The sequence below is a fragment of the Anabrus simplex genome, chromosome 5 (genome assembly GCF_040414725.1).
Source record: "Anabrus simplex isolate iqAnaSimp1 chromosome 5, ASM4041472v1, whole genome shotgun sequence".
In the NCBI taxonomy this organism is placed as follows: Eukaryota; Metazoa; Arthropoda; class Insecta; order Orthoptera; family Tettigoniidae; genus Anabrus; species Anabrus simplex.
Genome location: NC_090269.1, coordinates 346,845,106 through 346,868,745, shown reverse-complemented (window position 1 = coordinate 346,868,745; position 23,640 = coordinate 346,845,106). Strand labels below are relative to the sequence as shown.

Here is a 23,640-nt window from a genome sequence, read left to right as displayed (position 1 = left end):
CAACAATTCGCACGTGCTTTGATCGCTGTTTGAAAGTCTTGTAATGTTTGCTTCATTCATTATTATTTGTGAAGTGTATTGTTTTTCTCTTAACTTCTTGCAGTAATGTGGAGGCCGCAAAATATGTCAACCATGCTCTTGACAGGGCTCACTTGCCTTGTAAACGACACGCGCCCCTTGTGTCCAGAGGAAAGAAACCGACCGGCGACCATCATTATCACTTGGGCGGGCCACGTTTTGGGTTCAGAAGCTGCCGGCTGGGGATTCGTTCGCCGTCCCAATTTTACCTGTAGCTTTCGAAACAACAGCTATTTTAGATGTAGTAAGGGCGAGTTTATCTGCTTTTGTCAACCTAGTGTTATAGAGGATGATCTCAGCTACCTCGAGGTAAAATAAAAACAATTATCGACCACTGCCACGTTCGCCGTTCTCTTTCGGAACTTCTCATATGTTCTGCACGTGTTGTGGTTACGTACTGGCCGGTCTCACCCGATAACAACTCGCCCACATAGGTGTCTACGGTTCTACATAGAGGAGACGATCCAGAACGCACATTGGCTGAAATGGAGGACAAAACACAAGGGTAAGGATTTTACATAAGTTGGGAAATATGCCTCCATTATTATTATTATTATTATTATTATTATTATTATTATTATTATTATTATCAATATTAATATTATATTATTACTGGCGAATGGACCCTGTTGGATCACGCAGTGCTTTTATGACTCACCTTTCTGGTCTTCCACATGAATTTTATTTTTACTCCGTGGGCTGTCTTACTTTCCTCAGTCTACTTGGTTCCTTGTTTCCTTAGAACTTCACTCTTTGGCTGTACTACCCATCTGTTTACTATTTTACTGAACATATTTCTGTCTTATATATCTATATAGGCCTTATCCAGGTCGTTTTTTACTTCTTGGATCCATGGTAGAATCTTCAATTTTCTGTAGTATGTCATGATCTCGTGTGAAAGCCTTGTTGTTGGGAGTGTTTGAACGTGTCCATAAATTCCAATCTTCGTTTTCTAATATCTACTGCCACCTTGGACAGTTTTTTTCTGTTGTTTTAAAGGAATTCAGTCAGTATCCGTTTTCAGATTTTTTATTGGACCAAAAATAAATATTCCTCCTGAACTTTCGTTCTTTCTTCAGAATGTTCTCCAGATCTCCATTTTCTGTTGAGTAGCAGCGTTTCGCTGTTGTATAGGAATTCAGGTTTGATCATTGTATTGTAGGGCCTAATCCTTGCGCGTGTGGACGTGCATTATCATTATTATTATTATTATTATTATTATTATTACTTTATAATAATCATCATCGTAAAATCAAATCATATCTTAAGTGTAATAGTAGTTTCTCACCAAAGATTGTCAGGTAGTTGCCTTCGTCGTAAAGATCATGATATCCAATGAAGGCAAAATCCCACTGAACATTGGGGATTTTAGGGGAGCGCTTGAATATATCAGATAAAATATTCGCTTCTTCTTCTGAGTTGATGATGGCGAGGTGTGCCCCCTCTTGTTCACAAACATAGCGGGCCTCCTCCCAGGTTCTGCTCACTGTGTGGTGCTTGTAGTAGGAGCCAACAGCCGGGAAGAGTTCGTAACCATCAGCCGAAGGCTTGGCTGAAACAACACAAATCAAATAAGGGTGCTAACTTCCATAAAGTTAACGAGTGCTAGCTGAAATGCATTGGTAAAGCACATGGCAGGAATTTGGGTATCTTACCGACTAAGAAGTTGTTTATGTGAGTTATAAATCAGGGCATTCAGCCCGTAGGCCATCCAAAATATTGAATACAGGATGATAGAAACACATACTGTGGAATCTTTAACAACGAGTGTAACCACACTCAGCATCACACAAGCAGCTAACCTTGCAGGTAATCTGTAATACAAATGCTGAATATTTGTGTTCCATATTGTTGCTGTGTACAAAGGGAAGGGTGATAAACATAAGGCGGATAATTACAGGCCAGTCAGTTTGACATGAGCTGCATGCACACTCTGGGAAATAATTACTTTTGATTATATTAGACATGTTTGCGAAATTACTAACTTGTTGATGGAAGACATTTTGGGTTTAAGGAAAGTTATTCGATTGAGGCTCAACTTGTAGGTTTCCAGCTAGAATATACCGGATACAGTATTTTAGATTCAGGAGGTTAAATTGCCTGTATCGGTATTGACTTACCTAAGGTCTTGATAGGGCAGTTCATGGGAGTCTGCTGACGAAAACAAGTGCTATTGGACTAGCAAAACGAGTGATTGAATGGGTGGATAGATTTCTAGAAAATAGAACTCAGAAAATTAGATTAAGTGACTCATTCATGAAGGTTCTTACGTTGGACTCTTTTATTTATATGTTTAAATGATATGAGTAAAGAACTGAACTCGCTTTATGCAGTTAATGTTTTACTGTATAGAGTTTTAATACAGTAAGTTATGAGATGTGAACGACTGCAGACTTCAGCAATGTTGTAAGTTGGACAGCAGGCAATAGTATGAAGTTAAACGTGGTGAAAAGTCAGATTGTGACTTTCACAAACAGGAAAAATCCCCTCAATTTCAGTTACTGTGTTGATGGTGCTAAAGTACCTCATGTAGATTACTGCAAGGGAGGGATAATATTAATTGGGCTAATCCCTCAAACTGATTGTAAATAATGGTTACATATTTCTTCATGAGGTTATGAAGGTATTTGAATAGGCCTGCTCTAGATTCGAAATCTCCTATGTCCACTTTCATAAATTGTTGAGGGAGTCACTTTTATTGTAAATGATACTGTACAATGCCTGTTATCGGAACATGCACAGTGGGATCCAGACGCAATTATAAGTAAAAATATAATATACTTAAATATATGTATAATATTGTAAAATTCATGTTAAACGTTTTCAATTGTCCTTCGAGTGTTTTGAATCTAAAGGATTCATGTATGTGTTTCAGTAAGGATTTTTTTTCTATTTGCTTTACGTCGCACCGTCACAGATAGGTCTTATGGTGACAATGAGAGAAGAAAGGCTTAGGAATAGGAAGGAAGCGGCCGTGGCCTTATTTAAGGTACAGCCCCAGCATTTGCCTGGTGAAAAAATGGGAAACGGAAAACCATTTCAGGGCTGCCAACAGTGGGGTTCGAACCCACTATCTCCCGGATACAAGCACACAGCTGCGCGTCCCTAACCGCACGGCAAACTCGCCCGGTAGAAAGGATGTAAAGTAGAGGGTGTGTAATCCCACAATTAGAGTTTGGTTTCAGTGTGTGGGACCCTCACTAGAATTACCTGATTGGAGAGGTGGATAACTCAAAGAAAAGCAACACGAATTGTTCAGCGTGATTTCCGACAAGAGAGCAATGTCAAGAAGTTGTTGTGTACTTTGAGCTGGAAGACTTGGAAGTGAGGAGACGAGCTGTTCGACTAAGCTTTGCATTCCGAGCTGTGAGTGAAGAGATGACGTGGAATGACATGAGTAGACGAGATATGAGAGGTGTTTTTAAAAATAGCAAGAAACTATGAAGATAAAGTTGGAATTCAAGAGGACAAATTGGAGCAAATATTCGTTCAGAAGAGTAGTAATAAGGGACTGAAATAATTTACCAAACGAGATGATCGATTAATTTTTCACTTGTTTGAAATGATTTAAGAAAAGATTATGTAAACAACTGATAGGGAATATGATACCAGGGACACTGCCCTAAATGGATATCAGTGGTGATTGATTGATTGATTGATTGATTGATTGATTGATTGATTGATTGATTGATTGATTGATTGATTGATTGATTGATTGATTGATTGATTGATTGATTTCTGACTGACGGAGAATATGATATCTTAAATCATCATATTTTGTTGTCTTCCGACTAGGAGTTATTAGATTATACAGGTTAGTTGTTATACAAAATTTAGTAATGTCGATTAGTAGAGATGAGTAACAGCGGAAGGAATAGAGCACACACATCTCATTTAATGTAATGTTACTGTCGATTAATTGATCGAAATTCGTGAATATCTATGTTATTTATAACGGATAGAGTACAATACAATTGAGTCATGAAGTATCGGATATTACAGTTTATTTTATTTATCCATGGAATTACTATCAGCTCATGATGAGCGACAGATCACACGGGTCCAGAAAGAAATATAGTAATGTCTTATCCTGGCTAAAAGAAAATTCAAAAACAATGTATTTTTCAAAATTAGAACGAGAGATTTTAAAGAATATTGGAAATACCCAGTATTCCTGCCAATCAAACATTAAAATATTGGAAGCTGAATCGTTTGAGATCAAATGACCTACCCCTTGGCTGAACGGTCAACGTTGAGGCCTTCGGTTCAGAGGGTCCCGGGTCCGGTTCCCGACAGGGTCGGGGATTTTAATCGCGTGTAATTAATTCTTCAGGGCCCGGGACTGGCTGTTTGTATTTGTCCCAACACTCTCCTCTTCGTATTCAGACAACACACCAAAATACCAATCTCCACAGGAACAAACAATAGTGATTACATCCCTACACATAGGGTCGGTGTCATGAAGGGCAACCGGACGTGAAACAGAGCCAAGTCCACATGTGCGACGAGGCTCACTCCGCGACTCCACAAGTGTGGGAAAATCAGTAGATGAAGAATAAGAATCGATTGAACTAAGATAGGATTGAAGATGTAGATAACGTATATGACACACGCTTTACATAATTTTATTTATAGTTTTAGATAGAACTAATATTTCTCCCGCCACAAGTAGAAATAGTTAAATTTTAACATGAAGTAGAATTAAGAGAACTAATATTTCAGGTAGTAGCAGCAAGTTTGTAAAAAAATGTAACAATACGAATACTGTATCTCCCTTATTACGGTAAAATCATATCAATAATAAAAGATGGGGAATTACAGTTAAAACTATTTTTATTGTGTACAGTTTACAGAAGCATTTCATATCAGCGGAGACATTTACATTACACTGAATGGGATGTGAGTGCTCTATCCCTTCGCTGTTACTCATCTCCACTATTCGACATTACTAAACGTACCCTTAAAGTTGCTACGCTATTATTTGCTAATGAAATAATACGTCGTTTTCCCCCTATGTCGACACAAACTAACACACAGGCAAATATAGAACTGAACATACTTTCAACACCACCTGCAAGATGTAAAAGAAACATGTAACAAATGTTTGATTTGCACAGGCAAAATTATAATTTTATTTAAATTGCTTTACCTTTTTCTGCAGTGATTAACGCGACTGAACGGTCAGCAAGCCGATCAATACTGCAAGCTCCTCTCTCGACTGTAATCTAAAATAAAATAAAATAGTTTTTTTAGGAAATATTGGAATATAATCTTCTATATTGACTCACTAAGTCATCTACCAAATTTACATTCGTTCAATATACTGTATGTTGTATGCAGTCTTAAATTTAGGTAATTTTGTCTCCATTATTTTGTACCTGATCTCATATTTTTTGCTTTTGTCATTAGTCCATAGGCTGGTTTGATGCAGCTCTCCATGCCAGCCTATTCTGTGCTAACCATTTCATTTCTCTGTAACTAGTGCACCCTACATATGCTCTAATCTGCTTGTCATATTCATATCTTAGTCTACCACTGCCGTTCTTACCGCCTACACTTGCGTGTCTTCAGATGTGTCCTATCATTCTATCTCTTCTTCTCCTCAAAATCTAGCCAAATACATCTCCTCTCACCAATTCGATTCAGTATCCCTTCATTGGATCTCTCCATCTCACATACAGTATTTTCTTACAACACCACATTTCAAAAGCTTCTATTCTCTTTCTTTCTTAGCTAGTTATTGTTCATGTTTCACTTCATTCCAGACGAATGTCTTCAGAAACATCCTCTTAATTCCTGTATCAATATTCGAAATGAGCAAATTTCGTATCTTAAGAAAGGTCTACCTTGCTAGTGCTTGTCTTTATTTTATGTCCTTCTTACTTCTGCATTGTTAGTCATTTTATCACCCAAGTAACAACACTCATCTACTCCCGTTAGAACTTTATTTCCTAATCTAAAATTACATGCATTACCTGAGTTCATTCGACTGCACTCCGTTACTTTGGTTTGGACTTACTTATTTTCATCTTGTACTCATTACCCAGCACTTCGTCCATAATATTCAGCAACTTCTCCAATATTCTGTAGTTTCGGATAAAATAACAATGTCATCGGCAAATATCAGGGTCTTGTCTCTTTCCCAGTTCCTCTTTGATTTCCCTTAATGTCCGTTCTATATAAACACTGAAATGGAAGGAGGGTGACAAACTGCAGCCTTGCCTCACTCTTTTCTGGAATGATGCTTCTTTTTCAGTGCCCTCGAGTATTATCACTGCAGACGGACTTTTGTACAAATTGTAGATAATTCTTCGTTCTCGGTATTTGATCCCGATCACATCCAGAATCTCAAATAGCTTGGTCCAGTAAACATTATCGAATGCCTTTTCTAGATCTACGAGTACGAACGCCATGTACTTGGGCTTCATCATCATCATTATCGTCATTAACACCTTGAACCAGCTCCAGTTTCCAGGGTGCAGTGAATGAGCACTCCTCATTTACTTCTGTCCATGTAAAGGTTTTCTTCCATGACCTGCTGCAAATCGAGACATCGTTCAGTTAGGTTACTTCTAATTTGATCGATCCATCTCTTCCTTGGTCGACCTTTTGATTTTCTTCGATTTCCTTCTCTAACCGCACCCTAGCTTTTCTTTGTGGGTCCATTATTTTGAGATTACCAGACTATTTCAGCCTGGCTTCGACACAGATCACGCTTATGGATTGTTTCATTTGGACAAGATTGCGTATTTTATCGTTTCTTTTTGTGTTCCAACTCGTTTTCTAAGTCGTTGTCCTTAAGAACTTCATTATCACTACTTGCAGTTTGCTGATATTTCTGTTGGTTGTGATGCATGTCTCCAGACTGTGTGTGGTAACTGATACAAAAAAGCTTCTGTAAAGTACTAATTTTGATCTTAATGGAACTTGCTTATCCCAAAGACCCAAATAAGTTTTCCTACAAGGTGATAAAACTGTGCTCTACTAGTGATTCCTGCAGATGGTTTGCTATCTGTTGTTACTACACTGCCAAAATAACGGAACTGACGTACTTGTTACAGCTTTGATCCCACAAGCGACATTGCCGTTTTTGACTCGCTTATCTTGAGGACAGATTGCTTCAGTATGGCATTCCAGTCATTCAGCTTCTGTTGTACTTCAGCCTCACAATCACCCTATGTCACCACATCATCTGAAAAGGCATGACCTTTAAACTCAGAGCTATTTTTGTGTTTCTTAACTATGTTAATTATTGAAGCCAAAACAATGATGAATAAAAGTGGGGATAATGCGCTGCTTGTTGTATTAACCTGCCTAGTCTCAAACCACTCCAACTATCCATCCCCTATTTTGAGTCCATGAGACAAAATAATGATTCCTCTGTTGTTGCTGTGTTTCCATCGATCTCCTTTATTAAACGACTCCATTAGTTCACTCTTTGGGTAGTTTTTACTTTTTACAAATGGTGTTTAGGACTGTAAACAACCATTGCAATCCTTGTACTCAAGTAGTCTTGTTCATGTCAGCGCTTACCTTATCTATGCCTGTAGTCTTGACTTTACTCATGTTTATAGGGTATTTTCTACTTCTATCCATGTTATAGGAGGCTCCACATTTTGAATATTTCATTTTCCCTTGTTCTGCTGTTGCTTGACATACAAATTTTCACTATTTTGCCAATTTTCAAAACACTGTCCGATCTCATCTCTTATATCTTTGTTATTACATCTTAATTCGGTCTTCTAAAATCAGATTTCTCAGATACTGCAAGCAAAATGTTACAAGCTTGGCGAACATCCATTGTAATTTATGTAACACTGTTTAGATTTTTTAATGCGTTGCCTGTAAAAACAAACTGTAGCGAAGTGAGGTTTGAGCTGTAACTACTACTGATCATTGAATACCTGCATGATCATTTTACTCGTATCACTAGGAGCAGTTCGATACCCTGAAAAACTGGTCATCGGTATCCGATCTTAGAACGAGCCCGTGCCAAATGGGTACCGTACTATGATGTTCCACATGAGGGCGACCGTGACAAAAGGCGCGCAAGCAGCGGGCGATGCAGAGGTGACTAGTGACCATTAGACAAACTGATGGCAATCACGTTCAAACATTGCGGACAATTCAGAGACTGTAGCTTCAAGAGAGCTGACATATCTATTGATATCTGTTGTTGTTTTTTACCGTGTTGCGAAGTGATCAGTTTTACAGATTATCGTGAATGTTACGCTCGTAGAGCCGCGAAGATTTACAAGGCATTTTGAAAGTCCCCATTACACTGACATGGATCTGGAAGAATTTGAATGAGGAGAGGTAACATAATTGCTAATTTGATGGGAAATATGCCTTCGGAATTGTGTTCTTGCAACATGCGGTGCACACAATATTATCTACTGTCCAATTCCTTTTTCCTGTTCGCGAAATGAAGTGTTATTATTATGTTTTTAGCGATCTCCTCACCGTCCATACTGCTTAACTGTGGCGGAGCCCCCCGTTTGAGGCAACTGCCCTGTTGGTTGCCTCGTTTGGTAGCTGATGGTTTAGGTCATTCAGCGACTGTTCGCCGCGGAGCTCGTCGACAGTGTGAAACTTCCAATGGACTATATAGGATATTTCTCAATATTTTTCTTAATTATCATCCTTCACTACAATTCTGCACATTCTTGCGCTAAATTATCTGTGATGAAATAACTGGTACCTAATAAATCAGACTAGGACATATTGCTTATATAAGTTAAGTGCATTTGGAAAATTTCACTAAAATATTTTCAACAGTGATGAAAATCAAATATCGAAAAAAAAATTACTGAAAATAAGGAAAATGCATACGGCAAACTTGGGCGTAGCTTCCTGAGTGGTAGTTATCTTCCGGTGTTGACGTTTTGAGGTAGGTGTGTGTCAAATATGCCTTTAAGGAGACGAAGAAGGCAGTATGAGCAGATTACTGGGTTTGAACGAGGCCGTGTAATAGAGCTACTAAAAGATGGAATTCCTTTCCGCGATAATGTAGAATGTTTTGGCAGGGATGTATATACAGTGCATCCGGATTGGCAACAATTGCCACGGGAAGTCCCCGTCGCAACAAGGTCAGGATCTGGCCGCACACGGGTTTCTACGGAGAGGGAAAACCTCCGTAAACGCTGCATGGGTATACTGGTTCTTACTTTGTCTGAAGCAGCCATTAGAGCTTCAGTTGGCACTAGAGTGGCACAGTAAACTGTAACAAATCGATTACTTGTGGGACAACTCCGTGCCAGACAATCTATAGCGTTCACGCCCCTAACTCTGAATCACTGCCATCAGTGTCTTCAGTGGTGTCAAGCTAGAGCTCAGTGGAGGGCCAAGAGGAGATCTGTTGTATTTGATGCCTGTGATGGCCATAGGTTGGCAAGAAAGGTGCCAGGTGAGAGCTTTGAGCTAGTTTTTTACAAGTTGTTTTATGTCATACCGACACAGATGGGTTTCATGGCGACGATGGGATGGGAAAGGGATAGGAGCGGAAATTAAGTGGCCGTGGCCATAATTAAGGTACATCCCCAGAATTTGCCTGGTTTGAAAATTGATAACCACGGAAACCATCTTCAGGGCTACCACAGTGGCGTTAGAACCCCTATATCTCGAATGCAAGATCGGGACTAGGCTGCCTGCTGCGCCGACGTACTGGACCTACGCCAGGAATTATGGTTTGGGGAGCGATTTCCTTCGACAGCAGGAGTACTCTGGTCGTTATCCTAAGTACTTTGGCATAGGATTTGTACTTCTGATTGGCGGTTTAACCCATTGTGCTCCCACTCATTTTCAGTGTTCAAGTGGATGTTTTCCAAAAGGATAACACTCGGCCTCATATCAGTGCTGTCGCCCGACGTGCTCTACAATGTGTCGACCAGTTGCCTTGGCCTGCGAGATCACCAGACATTTCGCCCTTTGAGAACGTACGGGGCATTATGGGACGACGAATCAAGCGCTATCGAATACCAGAAATAATCGTTGCTGATTTGATTGACCAAGTGCAAAAGACGTAGAACTCCTTCCCATAAAGTGATATACGATACCTGTACGACACAAATCAAGCACGTTTGCATTCGAATTTGTGGCAGATGCAACTGTTATAAATCTACGACTATGTCACATGTCTTCTGGTGCATGCTTGAACCTGTAACCAAGAAATTTTAATCAAATAAATATGCTACCTAGAAAATTGCTTGGCTTAAAAAGTATTCCTCAGAACTAACATCTTCTGAGTGTTGAGATTTCATTTTCCGCCAGTGTATTATGGAATTGCGAACATATCTTTTGAAGTAGTGGTAGCAATTGTTTCTTCACCATATTCGAGAAGAAAATATTGTATCTAAAAAAAAATGAATAGAGCAATATTTGATGATACCGTATGAATCAGTGCCACTTGCAATGTTGTTTTATGCATCCCAACTAACGTCCGACATGGTTATAATGTGGCTACTCCTCTGCAGGTATACTGTATGGTAAAATGTCCAGTGAGCACATTTTGCACATGATTGAACCGTACCGACAGGTTATATCGTCCACTCGCAAAACATGACGCCTTGAAACCATGTAGCGACGTCCTTTGACCATGTAACTCTATTAATGTGTCGTGCATCGTGACCGGGTGTAACGAAGAAGGGAATCAACCAATGCATACAACTAGGTAACAGTGTAGTAATTAATGGCTTAAACACGTAGCTGGATGGCATATGTACTCTACTCTTGTCGTAATACCAGCATGTTCCCAGCAGTTTAGCGTAACAGGTGAGGTTAGGTGTTAGCCTTGCAATCGACGGAATGTACCATCAGCGGTTCGAACTCTGAGTCGTTCAAATATGTTTGCATTGGTATGATGTTTGAATACGTAGACACAGGCCCACATACAAGCAGTAGAACGACGCTGTTATTCACCTTGTGCCCTGCGCATACTTCGCTGGTTAGGGCCTGAATGTAATCTCTGCTGTTATTCGGCATGTTTTCCACAGAGGAATACGTTGACATGCTCCTCATTGATGTGGAAGCAAGACAAGGTACTACGTCTGTACCAGGAGCGGTATCCCTACAGGCGAAACCCGGCTGCTACGACATTCCGCCGTGTTGAACAACAGGCGTGATTTACAAGCAGTCACCAGTTCGCGGAAGACCCGTTACATCGGGTGGAAATATAATAGGAGTTCTGAAGGCAGCTCGTAATAATCTACACATGAGCACAAGGACGATTACACAACAGGTGAACACCAGACAGACGACCATCTGGCGAATGTTACATGAACATAAATTTCAAAACTCGAATGGAGTTCTGTCGGTGGCTATCTATTAGGCAGGCTGGACAATGATGCAGAATTCTTATCGCACATATTGTTCTGGGACTAATCTTGAGTGTGAGAACGTCAATCGCCACAGCGTGCACTATTGGATTGCGGACAATCATCACTGGGTGTAACTGGCCGCCATCAAGTACGATGGAGAGCTAATGTGTGGTGTGGAATATTGGCGGCCATTGGACAGGCCCACGCTACCTGCACATTCTGCGTCAGGAACTCCCACTGCTGCTGGAGGATGTGCCCTTGCACGATCGTTTGAAGATGTGGTTGCAACACGTTCGAGCTCCGCCACATTCGACTTTACCCGTTCGTAACCACCTGAACGAGAAACAGCCAGGGAAATGGATAGGACGAGGATACCGTTCCATGGTCCGCCAGATCATCGCATTTAACGCCGTTAGACTTCTTCTTGTGGGGCATTTGAAGAACGTCGTTTAGACTCAAGCGCCGGGAAATCCCGACCAGCTCCGGCAACTCATCACGGACGCCTGCCGAGCAATCACACCTAGAATTCTTCGGCGCCCAAGACGATCTATTGGACACCGGGCCAGAATGTGCATAATTCAAAACGGTCATCACATCGAGTATTTGCTGCAATAAAACATTATCAGGGCAGTTGTGTTTCTAATATTTCTCGTCGGTATGTGTCCAGCCTGCTAACAAATCGGCTCTTCTTAGGGCCACAAACACATTCATTCTCACACTATTTGCATGAAAGCGGGTATTGATCATACATTGCGTGCGGAACATATTAAACGAACATTTTAATTACATGGAATCTTCGCCGTGGACTCACCCCTCCCACCTCACACATAAGCCTCTCCGCCGTGCCTTTACCAACTATGCTGCGGTTCCGTACAAAACATGGTGTAGCTAATAGCATGTATTAGGTTTATAATATCAATTTAGTGTTTCGCCGGCGTGTCAGGTTCATATGATCTAGACGGCACATGCATGATTTCCAGTGTTTAATACGAGCATTAAAGGCATCTTATCATGGTTAGGCGATAAATACCAAGATATCCAGTTGTGTTGTGTGAGCATACCGGTAGGGCAGATGTTTTCATGACGGAATATTGCGGTTCGAATGAAACTACATTCTAAGGGGCGACTGAATCGCGCGGTATACTCAGTTAAAATATAATTGTTAATACCAGGTTAGGAGATAAGTATTCATATAATTTGAAAGTCTTCATTTTAAGTGTGTTCTTATTAGGCACAACTGCACATACTGTTTTGGATGAATCGTAGAGACTACTTTGTCTCTGTACAAATAGGAACAACTTTAAAAATGAAGAAAAAAGAAGTCATTTTATTTTATCCTGTACAGTTAACAGTGAACGATACGTAAGGTGTTATCATTACTGTACTTGAAATGTTAGTCTACTGTATCCCCAACGCAAGTATTCAACTGTGGTTAGACAGAATCTCTCACTGAAATTGATTTCCCGAATTGACGAACACGATCTCCAATTTCCAACCAAACCAAACACATTTTGCCTGAATATTTAATCATGTTCCTAGATATTCAAACCTTCCCGTGTTCTCTGTTTCAGTAAGTAAAATATGTGAATGTTGCTCGGTCGATGAGTGTACACATTTAGAAGATATTGTGAACATTTTAAAACGGCTTTAAGCTAATGTATAACGTGTTTATGTACGTGTAATTTTATGCATGCATGTCCAACTAGTTGGCTAAATGGTCAGCGTAATTGCCTTCGGTTCAGAGGGTTCTGGGTTAGATTCCCGGCCGGGATGGCACTTCTATCGCTTTTGATTAATTCTTTTGGTTCGGGGACTGGGTGTTTGTGTCCGTCACAACACTCTGCTCTTCATATTCAGACAACATGCCACACTACCAACCACCACAGAAACACGCAATACTAATTACATCCCTCTATATAGGATTAGCGTCAGGAAGGGCATCCGGTCGTAAAAAAGACCAAATCAACATGTGCTACCCAGTTCGCACCCGCGACCCCACAGGTGTGGGAAAAGCAGTAGGAAAAGAAAAGAAGAATATTATACATGCATGTAAGTATCGTACGTTTATGTGACTGCATCTCAGGGGGTGCTAGGCCCTAAATTACAACATGTAATGGAAGGAATAAGACAATAGGGCAGATAAAACACTGACGACATAAGCCCCAGAATTTATCTCGTAATTTAAGCAAAGGATCATGACAAGATTGTAATCAATTAAACGATGGAGGAATATGGTCGTTACATTAGCTTTAATTTAAGTACAAAATGAATCATAGGCTAAGTTATACAGAGCAATACTTCAAATAAATGGGATGATTGCAGGTATAGTCCGTAATGATCATATTAATAATTTATATTATTTCACAATAGGTTCATATTTTCACAATTAACATTAATTCTAATATTACATAAGAATTATCTAGTCGAGATATTTGGTGAATTAATCATTTAGACATAGCAGTTACGAAGCTATATTAATTGAATGTGAAAATTTAACTGCAGACTTGATTAAATAATTAATCAATTTAAGTAAGAATTAAAATAAAAATCTGACTTAACTGACAGTAAAAATGACAGTCGAAACAGAACAAAACATCACGCTTCGCTGACGAAACATAATAACAACAAATCTTGGTAGACATACAAATAATCAATGACGATGAAAGACATAAGCTAACAACCTGAAAGTCATTGAACTTGATTCGCTGGAAAACATAGCATGAATATCATAGAAATAACTACAAGAATACTAACATACAAAAATATCTACAATTATCAATCCAAACTCTACAGATAAAGCAATTATTTTTCACATCCAGTGTCCACGTTCTTGTGACTCCACCAAAATTATTATGATTATGATTATTATTATTAGCTCAGTTATGTTCAATCAAATTCGTAGTGTACAGAATAATGCCAAAATAGCCACAATAAAGGACCAAACCCATGAAAATTGTTCCTCCGATGAAGTCTGATCAATAGCACAAAGGCATCTATCTGACTGTAATATCCGACCCACGTAGTTGAAGAAATCTCATGAAATGCCTCGAAGATTTGATTAAAATCACTCAAATATGGCAGCGATAAATTTCGTTATCGATACATTTCTCCTAATAAATGTTTAACATTAACTTCCTCTGGACAGCCACTCCAAATTAAGGTCTAGCAGTATCGAATGTGAGTGCGTCTCAAATTATTCATAATCATTTACTCTAGTTTTCCAATATCATGAAAATCTCTATAAACATCCTCACTACTGCTCACAAATAGCAAATATATCCATTGATTGAACAATATAACTCTGGTTATTCCACACAAACGAATTACAGTATATCACCATGATCGAGGAGCATGACTTCAAATTTCATCATTGATATTGTAGCATCCTTGCAAATCCGTTACATGAAAACGCTCGTAATTAACACATTATAATTAGGGCTAATCTACCTAGCAGCTAATAATAAAGTTCATAACATTTATATTTATGCTTCAATAGCCCCTCATACTGATGAACTTTAATTATGCCTAAGAGGAACTCTTCCTGTGGTGTAGTGGTTAGTGTGATTAGCTGCCAACCGCGGAGGCCCGGGTTCGATTCCCAGCTCTGCCACGAAATTTGAAAAGTGTTACGAGGGCTGGAACGGGGTCCACTCAGCCCCGAGAGGTCAACTGAGTAGAGGTGGTTTCGATTCCCACCTCATCCATCCTGGAAGTGGTTGTCCGTGGTTTCCCACCTCTCCTCCAGGCAAATGCCATGGCCAATTCCTTCCCTACCCCTTCCAAACTTCCCATCCCCCCGCACGACCCCTCTTCAGCATAGAAGGTGAGGAAGGCTGGGCGAGGTACTGGTCATCCTCCCCAGTTGTATCCTCCGACCCAGAGTCTGATGCTCCAAGATACTGCCCTTGAGGCGGTAGAGGTAGGATCCCTCGCTGAGTGCAAGGGAAGAACGAACCCTGGAGGGTGAACGGATTAAGAAAGAAAGAAAGAAAGAAAAAAAAGAAAGAAAGAAAGAAAGAAAGAAAGAGCAACTCTTCTATCACCTGTAACATGGGAATGTGATCTTAAAATTGATCTTACGCGATGTCATAATCACGTTAATTTAAAAATTAATTTACAACGTGGGGTATCGAATATTCTTAAATTAAAATTACACACTCTATGAAAAATACAGTAAACTGAATTGATTAGAGGACTGTGTTTAACGCTAAATATGGCTACAATATCTACAAATTTAAATATGTCCACAAAATAACACGGTGCATACTCAAAATGTAGCAATAACATGTTACTCTGCATCAAACTACTCTACAATGCAGAGTGTCAAATAATCTACACTAACAAAGAAATGAAGAAGATTAAATAATACTATTGCTACTCATCTTAAGTCTAATTGAAGGTCTCATGATGCTTGAGATTCCTCCACATTCACCTTCTGTCTGTTCGGCTCAATGGATAAATGGTCTGACTCTCGGCAGGGTCGGGAATTTTAACCATAATTGTTTAATTCCCTTGGCATGGGGACTGGGTGTATGAGCCGTCTCCATCCCGATTTCATCCTCATCACGACGCGCAGGTCGCCTACGGACGTCATATCAAAAGACCTGCACCAGGCCTCTCCGGGGGTCCACACGCCATTATTACTATTACCTTCTATCTAGCCGCACAGGCATAAAGTTTGGGGGATTGATGCACGTAGCTCTATACTTTTCAGAACTTGAATTTTCGATGCAATATGTGGTAAAATTCGTCCGAAACTGAGAGCGTGTGTAAACTCTTATGTGTTCAACACACAAAAGTGTGGTCGACTACACTTAACATAGCAGAGCATGTATCAGTTAATCACTTAACGATCCAATGAAGGAAGGAGAGAACCACTGTTATCCATTCTTCTCATACGGAGGACGTTGCTTTCTTTATTGAGCGTTTACAAATAAACTACGATTACCGAAATATGTAGAGAATATCATACTGAAATTAGGCTATTTATACACAACACTGTAATATTTCTTTTCTTTCATCCAATCCAAGTAACACTATGCTATGGGCACGATTTATATTATCTGTTGAAAATGACCAAGCACATTAAGCTTTTGGTTTGGAATACTTCATTAAATATTAATAATGCGCAGGACACTGAGAAATTGTAATGTGAGCTATAAATGTACGCAATATAAGCCTTCTTCCTTGCCGAAGAATGTTTCAAATAACAGCAAAGTGTGTGAAATTCCTTAAATGGCTTTTAAGGTCTTAACCTCGTTTCATCAGCTGGCTAAGTCACAAGCATCTGGCGACGAGTTGGACATTCGTGTTGTAAAGCTGATCTACACGCAGATGTCAGTCGTTGATAAATATTCGAGACGTTCACTGGTGTAATAAGGACATAATATTAACGTACGTAAGTCAATCAGTCCGACTAGACTTCATGTGGAAAGAAATACGGATCCTCAAAAGTTCACCATCAACTGTCACAGAAAGCTAATCACGGGTGTAGAACCTGGGGTTCGGGTCCTTGAACTATAAGCGGTGGAATTGTAAGCGAAATTATGGTAATCACGCTGTAAAAATGTATGTGATCATAAATGTTCTTACAAGGGCAGGATTTCGGCCGCAGCAATAACTTTCGGTTAACTTTTTGTACAGAGAATTACCTCCCAATGGTGATGAAGACCGAAATTTTATTCCTCTGTGTAACACTTCGTTTGTTTGGTTTTGGCCAAGAAATGTTCTCAAAAATATGCATAAGTATTCTCTATACAGTAGGAGTAATATGCACAACACGCGAAAAATACCTCATCAATATTCATAATCACATTCGATTAATGCAAATTAAAATGTCGCTGAATTACACTTTTAAATTTCAAAACTTGTACAGAATTCGAGTAACCACTTATTGTTGACAATACTGAGGCATTTTGTGGTGATACACAGGAACAGACAACTGGTTGCGAATAAAAGTGCACGGATACCTTACCATTCACATTACCCTTTACGTGTATATTTAGGAGAAAGATTTTGGCAATCATTTTCCTTATTCTTGGGCATTTCTTTTTGATATGTGGCCGCTCACTTAAAGTGTTGTATAATAAATGATGACATTTTAGGTCTTCACTGCTCTCCTCTTCTAGACAATGTAGACCTGCACGTTAGTTCGTAATTGAATTCTCTTTACCACAATTTCAAATACGATGTCGCTGTATTTGGAAGTTTGCAATCTCCTGATACATTCCCCTACAAAACGGTCCTCACATTCATGAATTTCTTTTCACCTCTTACGTCATAAAACATCTTGTGTGTCCAAGAGGAATACCATATTACTTTTTGAGATTGTTAATGAAAGTCTTAGAGAATTTGAAGTTTATGTGCCCTACTTCCTTTGGATTTTTCTTCTTTCCTTTTGTATAGCTCAAAACAAGAGATGCCACTAACAAATATATTTTTCTCATATTTCCCGTCATGCAAAATTCAGATATAACTAAATTATTTTATAGATTTTCCTGACTTAATTTATTTTTATGGAAAAGATATCTCACTCTTTCATTTTTTTCTACAGAAGCAATATTACTTGTCTGATATTTTTGGATGGACACCTCCTTAAGAAGGTGGCAAATGTCGTTTGTTTATTTTCGCGGCCTTTCAAGATTATCATAAAAAAATTCTTAAAGAGTATCTTCTGAATATTTTGTTATAATGTGGTTAACATTTGGTTTATTTTATAGGGATGGTTAATATTAACGAGAACTACTAAATTCTTTTCAGTGGGTAGTATTTCCACCATTAGCACTAGCACCAAACTCTTGATTTTGAACAGTATTATGACTCCACAAAGACTTTTTCATCGTCGTTGGCACAGTACAATTTATTTTCCGGTTTACGAACAATTATAAAAACCGACGCAAAAATGTGGTCTTCGGTTCCAACATCCTGTGATTTGGTATACATGTCCTCATTTTTCATTACAATATACTTCGAACATAAGTTAAGAGTTTTCTTTTTGTATACTTCAAAAGCAACAGGAGACACGGTACACATCGTCACAGTTACATATAAACTGCTGCCTGTAGAACAAACAGCTGTTCTACGGACGGGTTGGCTTACAGGTAAGATCCACATCAAAGAAAAGTACAATAAGTTCCACCTTTTCAATACAGGTAAGATCCCCTCACAACCACCACTTCATCAGCAATTAGTGTGCTATTACGGGCAAATCACACATTATCTGGACGAATGCTTTTAGGATCTTCAAGAGATGAAAAGATAGGCCTATACACAAACTTAGGATACGAAATTCCTCTTTGAGCTGAAACCCTCCTCTTGTTAGGTAGGTAAGGGTTATTCTGCCCGAAGGCAGGTCCGAACCTCCGCAGAGGAGTTCCTGAGCCGGAGTTTACGTGCGGTAGAGTGGCCAGTTCCTTTCCGCTCCTCCATTCCCTTACCCCCCCCCTCAACAGCGCGTGGCAAACCATCCAACTCCTGACCACGCCCAATGTTGCTTAACTTCGGAGATCTCACGGGATCCGGTGTTTCAACACGGCTACGGCCGTTGGCCCTCTTGTTAGTGTATTCAAATAAATAAAAATGACTTAGAGTAAGACATTGCAACTAGAAGACCTATATTCGTTGCCATTTCAATATTTCTAGAAGAATGTATGTAGTTCATGTAATTGGATTTATGACTTCGCTAGTTAATTATCTTTGGGTTAAGATCACGCAATATTGTACAATCCATCCCTGGAAGTACGTAGAGAATAATTTACCTCAGTGTTCCATTGTCCAGAGGTGTTCCGAGCATGAACGGCGGTAAAGCTGATCACATTCGCTAAATCACAGGAACATTTCAATCCGGGTTCAGCATCAAGAAGTTCAAGGGATGATGCCCATCCTGAACTTAATAGCAGCAGTAACAGATGCACTCTGCACATCTGGAATATGAATGAAGTGTTCATTACTGAGTATAGAACATCAAGCAGATAGGAGATAAAAGTTCTAGACTAATCTGTTGTTCAACCTGAGATATCAGAAACACAAACTGATGATTTTTCATCCCTTCTTCAAAATATAAACAAAGTATAGAGATTCTCAAAGAACATTGTCACTCTCATAATACACTGATCAGTGCACTACCTCTTCTCAGATTATCCCGGGTATTCTTGGAATTGGTGCAAATATTCCTGCTTATTTTTTATTATATTAAATATGTTTGGCTTTTAGTCCAACTTCGAATTTCGTAGCCACTGAAGTCAGAACGTTGTCCCACGTCCCAGTAAATCCATTGACGCAGTGCTGGTGTATTGAACCACCTTCAAATATGGATCGAATCTGTTAAATGGGTCTTTCAATAGGTTGACTTATTAAAAAATCCACAGTTCTAGCCCTTCAAGCAAGCAACTCAATGTTGAAAACCTCCTAGGGATATGAGCTACGAATCGGTAAATAAAGTATCAGAATATATTCTTAATTTATTCCAAAAACTTAAAATCCTTTTCTTAATCATCGTTATCCGGTCGATTAGATTAGCAGTTTGTCTTTTCTTCCACTAGGAGTGCTAATGTGAGTCAATGAGCCGTTTAAATTAAGCACCACTACGAGTCATTATCATTCTGTTGTATGTCATCGAATAAAATCTTTATATTCATAAAATCGAAAGGAGGTAATGTGAACCATGAACTTCCACTTCAACGGAGCTATCATCATCATCATCATCATCATCATAAAACAGTCATCAATGATCCGCATTTAGGGCTGTCACGCATGTGGCAGATTCCGTAAACTTTTCTAAAATATTTTTAAAGAACTTCGAAATTATTATCGAAGTTTACTTTGATAAATTAATCCAATCTCTTGCTCCTCGTTCTACAAACCTGACAGGTTTAATAGACATTGCAACAGACTCAACTCACGGATTTATAATTGACCCTACTCTTAGAACTGAAGCTCTTCAAGCACAAACAGTATAAAAATTCACCAAGGCAGGTGAAAAGCGCCTAAGCAGTGCCGCATTTACAAACGGGCCCGTTGGGCCCAGGCCGAGCGTGTCAAATTTTGGATGCCACGAAGTTCGCCAAAGGTAATTATTTATTATTTCTCTTCCCATAAGGATTAACATTTGAATACTGGACTAATTTATTCGCTTCCTCTTCGGTAGTGATAATAAGACAGAGATGGGGCAGGGGCTAATGCGCTAGATGGGTTCTCTACATGGGATCTTATGGGACCAACTCCCGGGACCTGGTCCAAGGGCTAATGCGCACGGAGTAGGGTGGTTGTTTTCTAAACATGACCTCTTATGGGACTAACTCCCGGAAGTTAGCGCAGGAGCTACTGGGTAATATGGTTACCGATAACTGATACAAGTACCACCTCCTTCTCCTCATCCTTCTCCTTGTTCGGGTAGTATGGTTACATAGTGTACTTCAAGCCAATCAGAACGCTATAAGTTAGAAAGCGCCATTAACACAGCGGCGGGTTTTGTGAGCCCGTCTTACAGATATGTAGCCAGTACTCTACTTCCTCTACGAGGGCTCTAGCATCGACTGATCAAAGCCTTGGCTTGCAACTGCGGGTGGGTGTTCATAGTTTCCTATTTTTAAGTGTCAATCAGGTAATTTTCTTTTTGCAAAAGGGTGGTGGTTTCATATATATACGGTATTCATCTCTTCTAAACCTGACAACCACATGCGAAGGAAAGGGTTAGTTGATTTCTGTAGAATAAAGGATCTTATGATTGAAGCAAGAGGCAGGAAATGACCTAGATTTGCACACCCTATATACGTAAATTATAACAGGTGGCCGTCTATCCCCGTACTTTCTAAGCATAAGTGCCCCGTATGCACTAATGATGAAAGCGAAACCTGATCACTGGTTGTCAAAGGAGCGCTACAACGTGCTGTATTTAGGATGTGAAACAAATAGCAGTCATTTTACTACACTCGTTCTTTAACAGGGTTCATTTGTAAACATACACAAGATACAGAAATGTAAATTTTAATAACTCATGAATGTATACAAGAACATATATTCCACCCTGCTTGTAAGTGGTATGTACCTTGAACGATCCATAAGCTCTCAGTTATAACTCTGTTCAGAGAAATGCCTGTACAGAAGGCAGGCTGCTATGTGGGAACTCTTGTCCATATCGTCTGCGACCATCGGCTGAATGACAACCAGATTATCGGTATATTACAATTCTTATGTGTATTCGTCATTGCTGAACACACGGGCCATTGTTGAAATCTTGACGGCAACTGTAGTGCTGCTATACCAAATACCAGCCTACCACTTTACGTCCGAAAACAAGGCCTACCAACGCAAGGAGGCGCATTAGACGGGTAGCGCTGAGTAACATGCAGCAAACAGCTGTCCGGTTGTTATCCTATCGTATTCTGACGTAACATGCCACGGGCAGTAGTACCCCTGTGAAAATCAGTTATTGCATGCGGGACACGTATAAGTAAAATGTACGGCGCTCGCGGGTTACCTGGTACTGTACATACAAACATACATCAATCTTCTCTATAGACTGTTTAAGTCTTGCAGCTTTCAGTCTGCACTTCAGTGTGAATTAACTTGGAACAAACTCTGTGGTCTCATTTACTTCTACTCATCTTACAGTTAAATCATAAAAAAACTGAGTGAATTATTATCACCTTGCTATCCATCCTTTTTTTTCAGCCTCCATTGCCACAATATGTTCCTAGATAACCCATCTCCCTCTATTCATCGAACATGAACAGCTTCATCATTGTATTTTGTTCCTAATTTAGCAATTATCTCCTCATTTCGTTTGCCTTCCTCCCATTGTTCCCACCAGTTTTATATGCTATCATTTTCGCTATCTAATCGTTTGTTACTTCCAAGTTATGAATAACATATCATGAGTCCATCCAACGCACGCTACCATACAGAAACTTTTATCTGAAAACAGAGCGATGAAAAAGTTTCGCCTAAGAAATGACCTTTTCCTTACAGCATACTCCTGAACGAAAACGGCGTGCTCACCCCCACCCCCACCTCCGTCGAACATTTATTCAAAACTGCTCTCGAACTAAATGGTCGGCCTTCCGCCATTTTGAGGCTTATATTATTCGTTCAAAGTAAGGACGTCACAATCTAACCCTAAGAAGTATAAACCAAAACACAGAAAAACATTATTTGCTGGGCAATTATTAGAATTACGAGGAAAATTCATATAAACATTTTTCTGGCAAATCCACTTATAAGTATACCTGCTCTGCTCCAGTGTTAAATAGGACTAGCCTTTCAGACAGCTTATTCGCCTTTAAGGGTGTCGGACGTACGTTTTCCTGCGACTTCCTTCAAATTTTATTTGATTACATGGACCGCTTAAGAGATAGTGTGATAGTAAAACACACAAAAGCATATTTTTCTGGAATACTTTTAGAAATGTGAAGGAAATGTTTAGAAACTTTCTTCCAGGAAATTTAATTTTATGTACACTCGCTGACTATTATTTCATGAGACAAACCATAACCGAGCTCGATAGCTGCAGTCGCTTAAGTGCGGTCAGTATCCAGTATACGGGATGTGGTGGGTTCGAACCCCGCTGTCGGCAGTCCTGAAGATGGCCTTCCGTGTTTTCCAATTTTCACACCAGGCAAATGCTGGGGCTGTATCTTAATTAAGGCCACGGCCGCTTCCTTCCCACTCCTAGCCCTTCCCTGACCCATCGTCGCTGTAAGACCTATCTGGATCGGTGTGACGTAAAGCCAATAGAAAAAAAGACCAATCATTTAGTCACGGTATTCACTTTTAAGGCTCCAAGGCGCACATTTTCCTATTACTCGCTTCAAATTGTATTTTCCTGTACTGCCCCCATAAGATACACTGTAATAGAAAGTAGCTTGTGTTTTAACCAAAGGATATAGATGTTTGCTTGCCAAATTTAAGCATGGTCCATCAAGTAAACTTTTATCTCGCTCCAAAACAGACCAATGCCTTTTTTCTCGAAATATATTAATATTACGAAGAAAATTAATGTATTGTCTGCGAAATCTAATTTTAGGCATATTTGGAACACTCCATTGTTGAATTGGCTGAACCGTTTAGGCAGCGTATTCAATTTTAAGAGTCCCAAGCGTACGTTTTCTTCTGACTTAAGCCACATTTTCTTTCGCTACATGGCCCACTTAAATCATAGCGTGACAGCAAGCAGCCTGTGTTATCAGCTATAACCTTTTCGAGTTTGAACTCCATGAGTCAAGTAGGCTATAAGTGAATGAACAGAGAC

General features: G+C 39.6%; 1 protein-coding gene across 1 annotated transcript in view; it reads right to left on the bottom strand.

The window, feature by feature from the left end:
- LOC136874526 (uncharacterized) overlaps positions 1-23,640 on the bottom strand; it is an 86,161-nt gene that overhangs the window by 23,270 nt on the left and 39,251 nt on the right. Inside the window, exons 2-4 of the mRNA XM_068227828.1 lie at positions 19,151-19,315; positions 5,228-5,303; positions 1,367-1,630 (exon numbers count right to left, since the gene is read on the bottom strand). Of these exons, the coding sequence (XP_068083929.1) occupies positions 1,367-1,630; positions 5,228-5,303; positions 19,151-19,315 (505 nt within the window). The remainder of the gene's footprint in view (positions 1-1,366; positions 1,631-5,227; positions 5,304-19,150; positions 19,316-23,640) is intronic.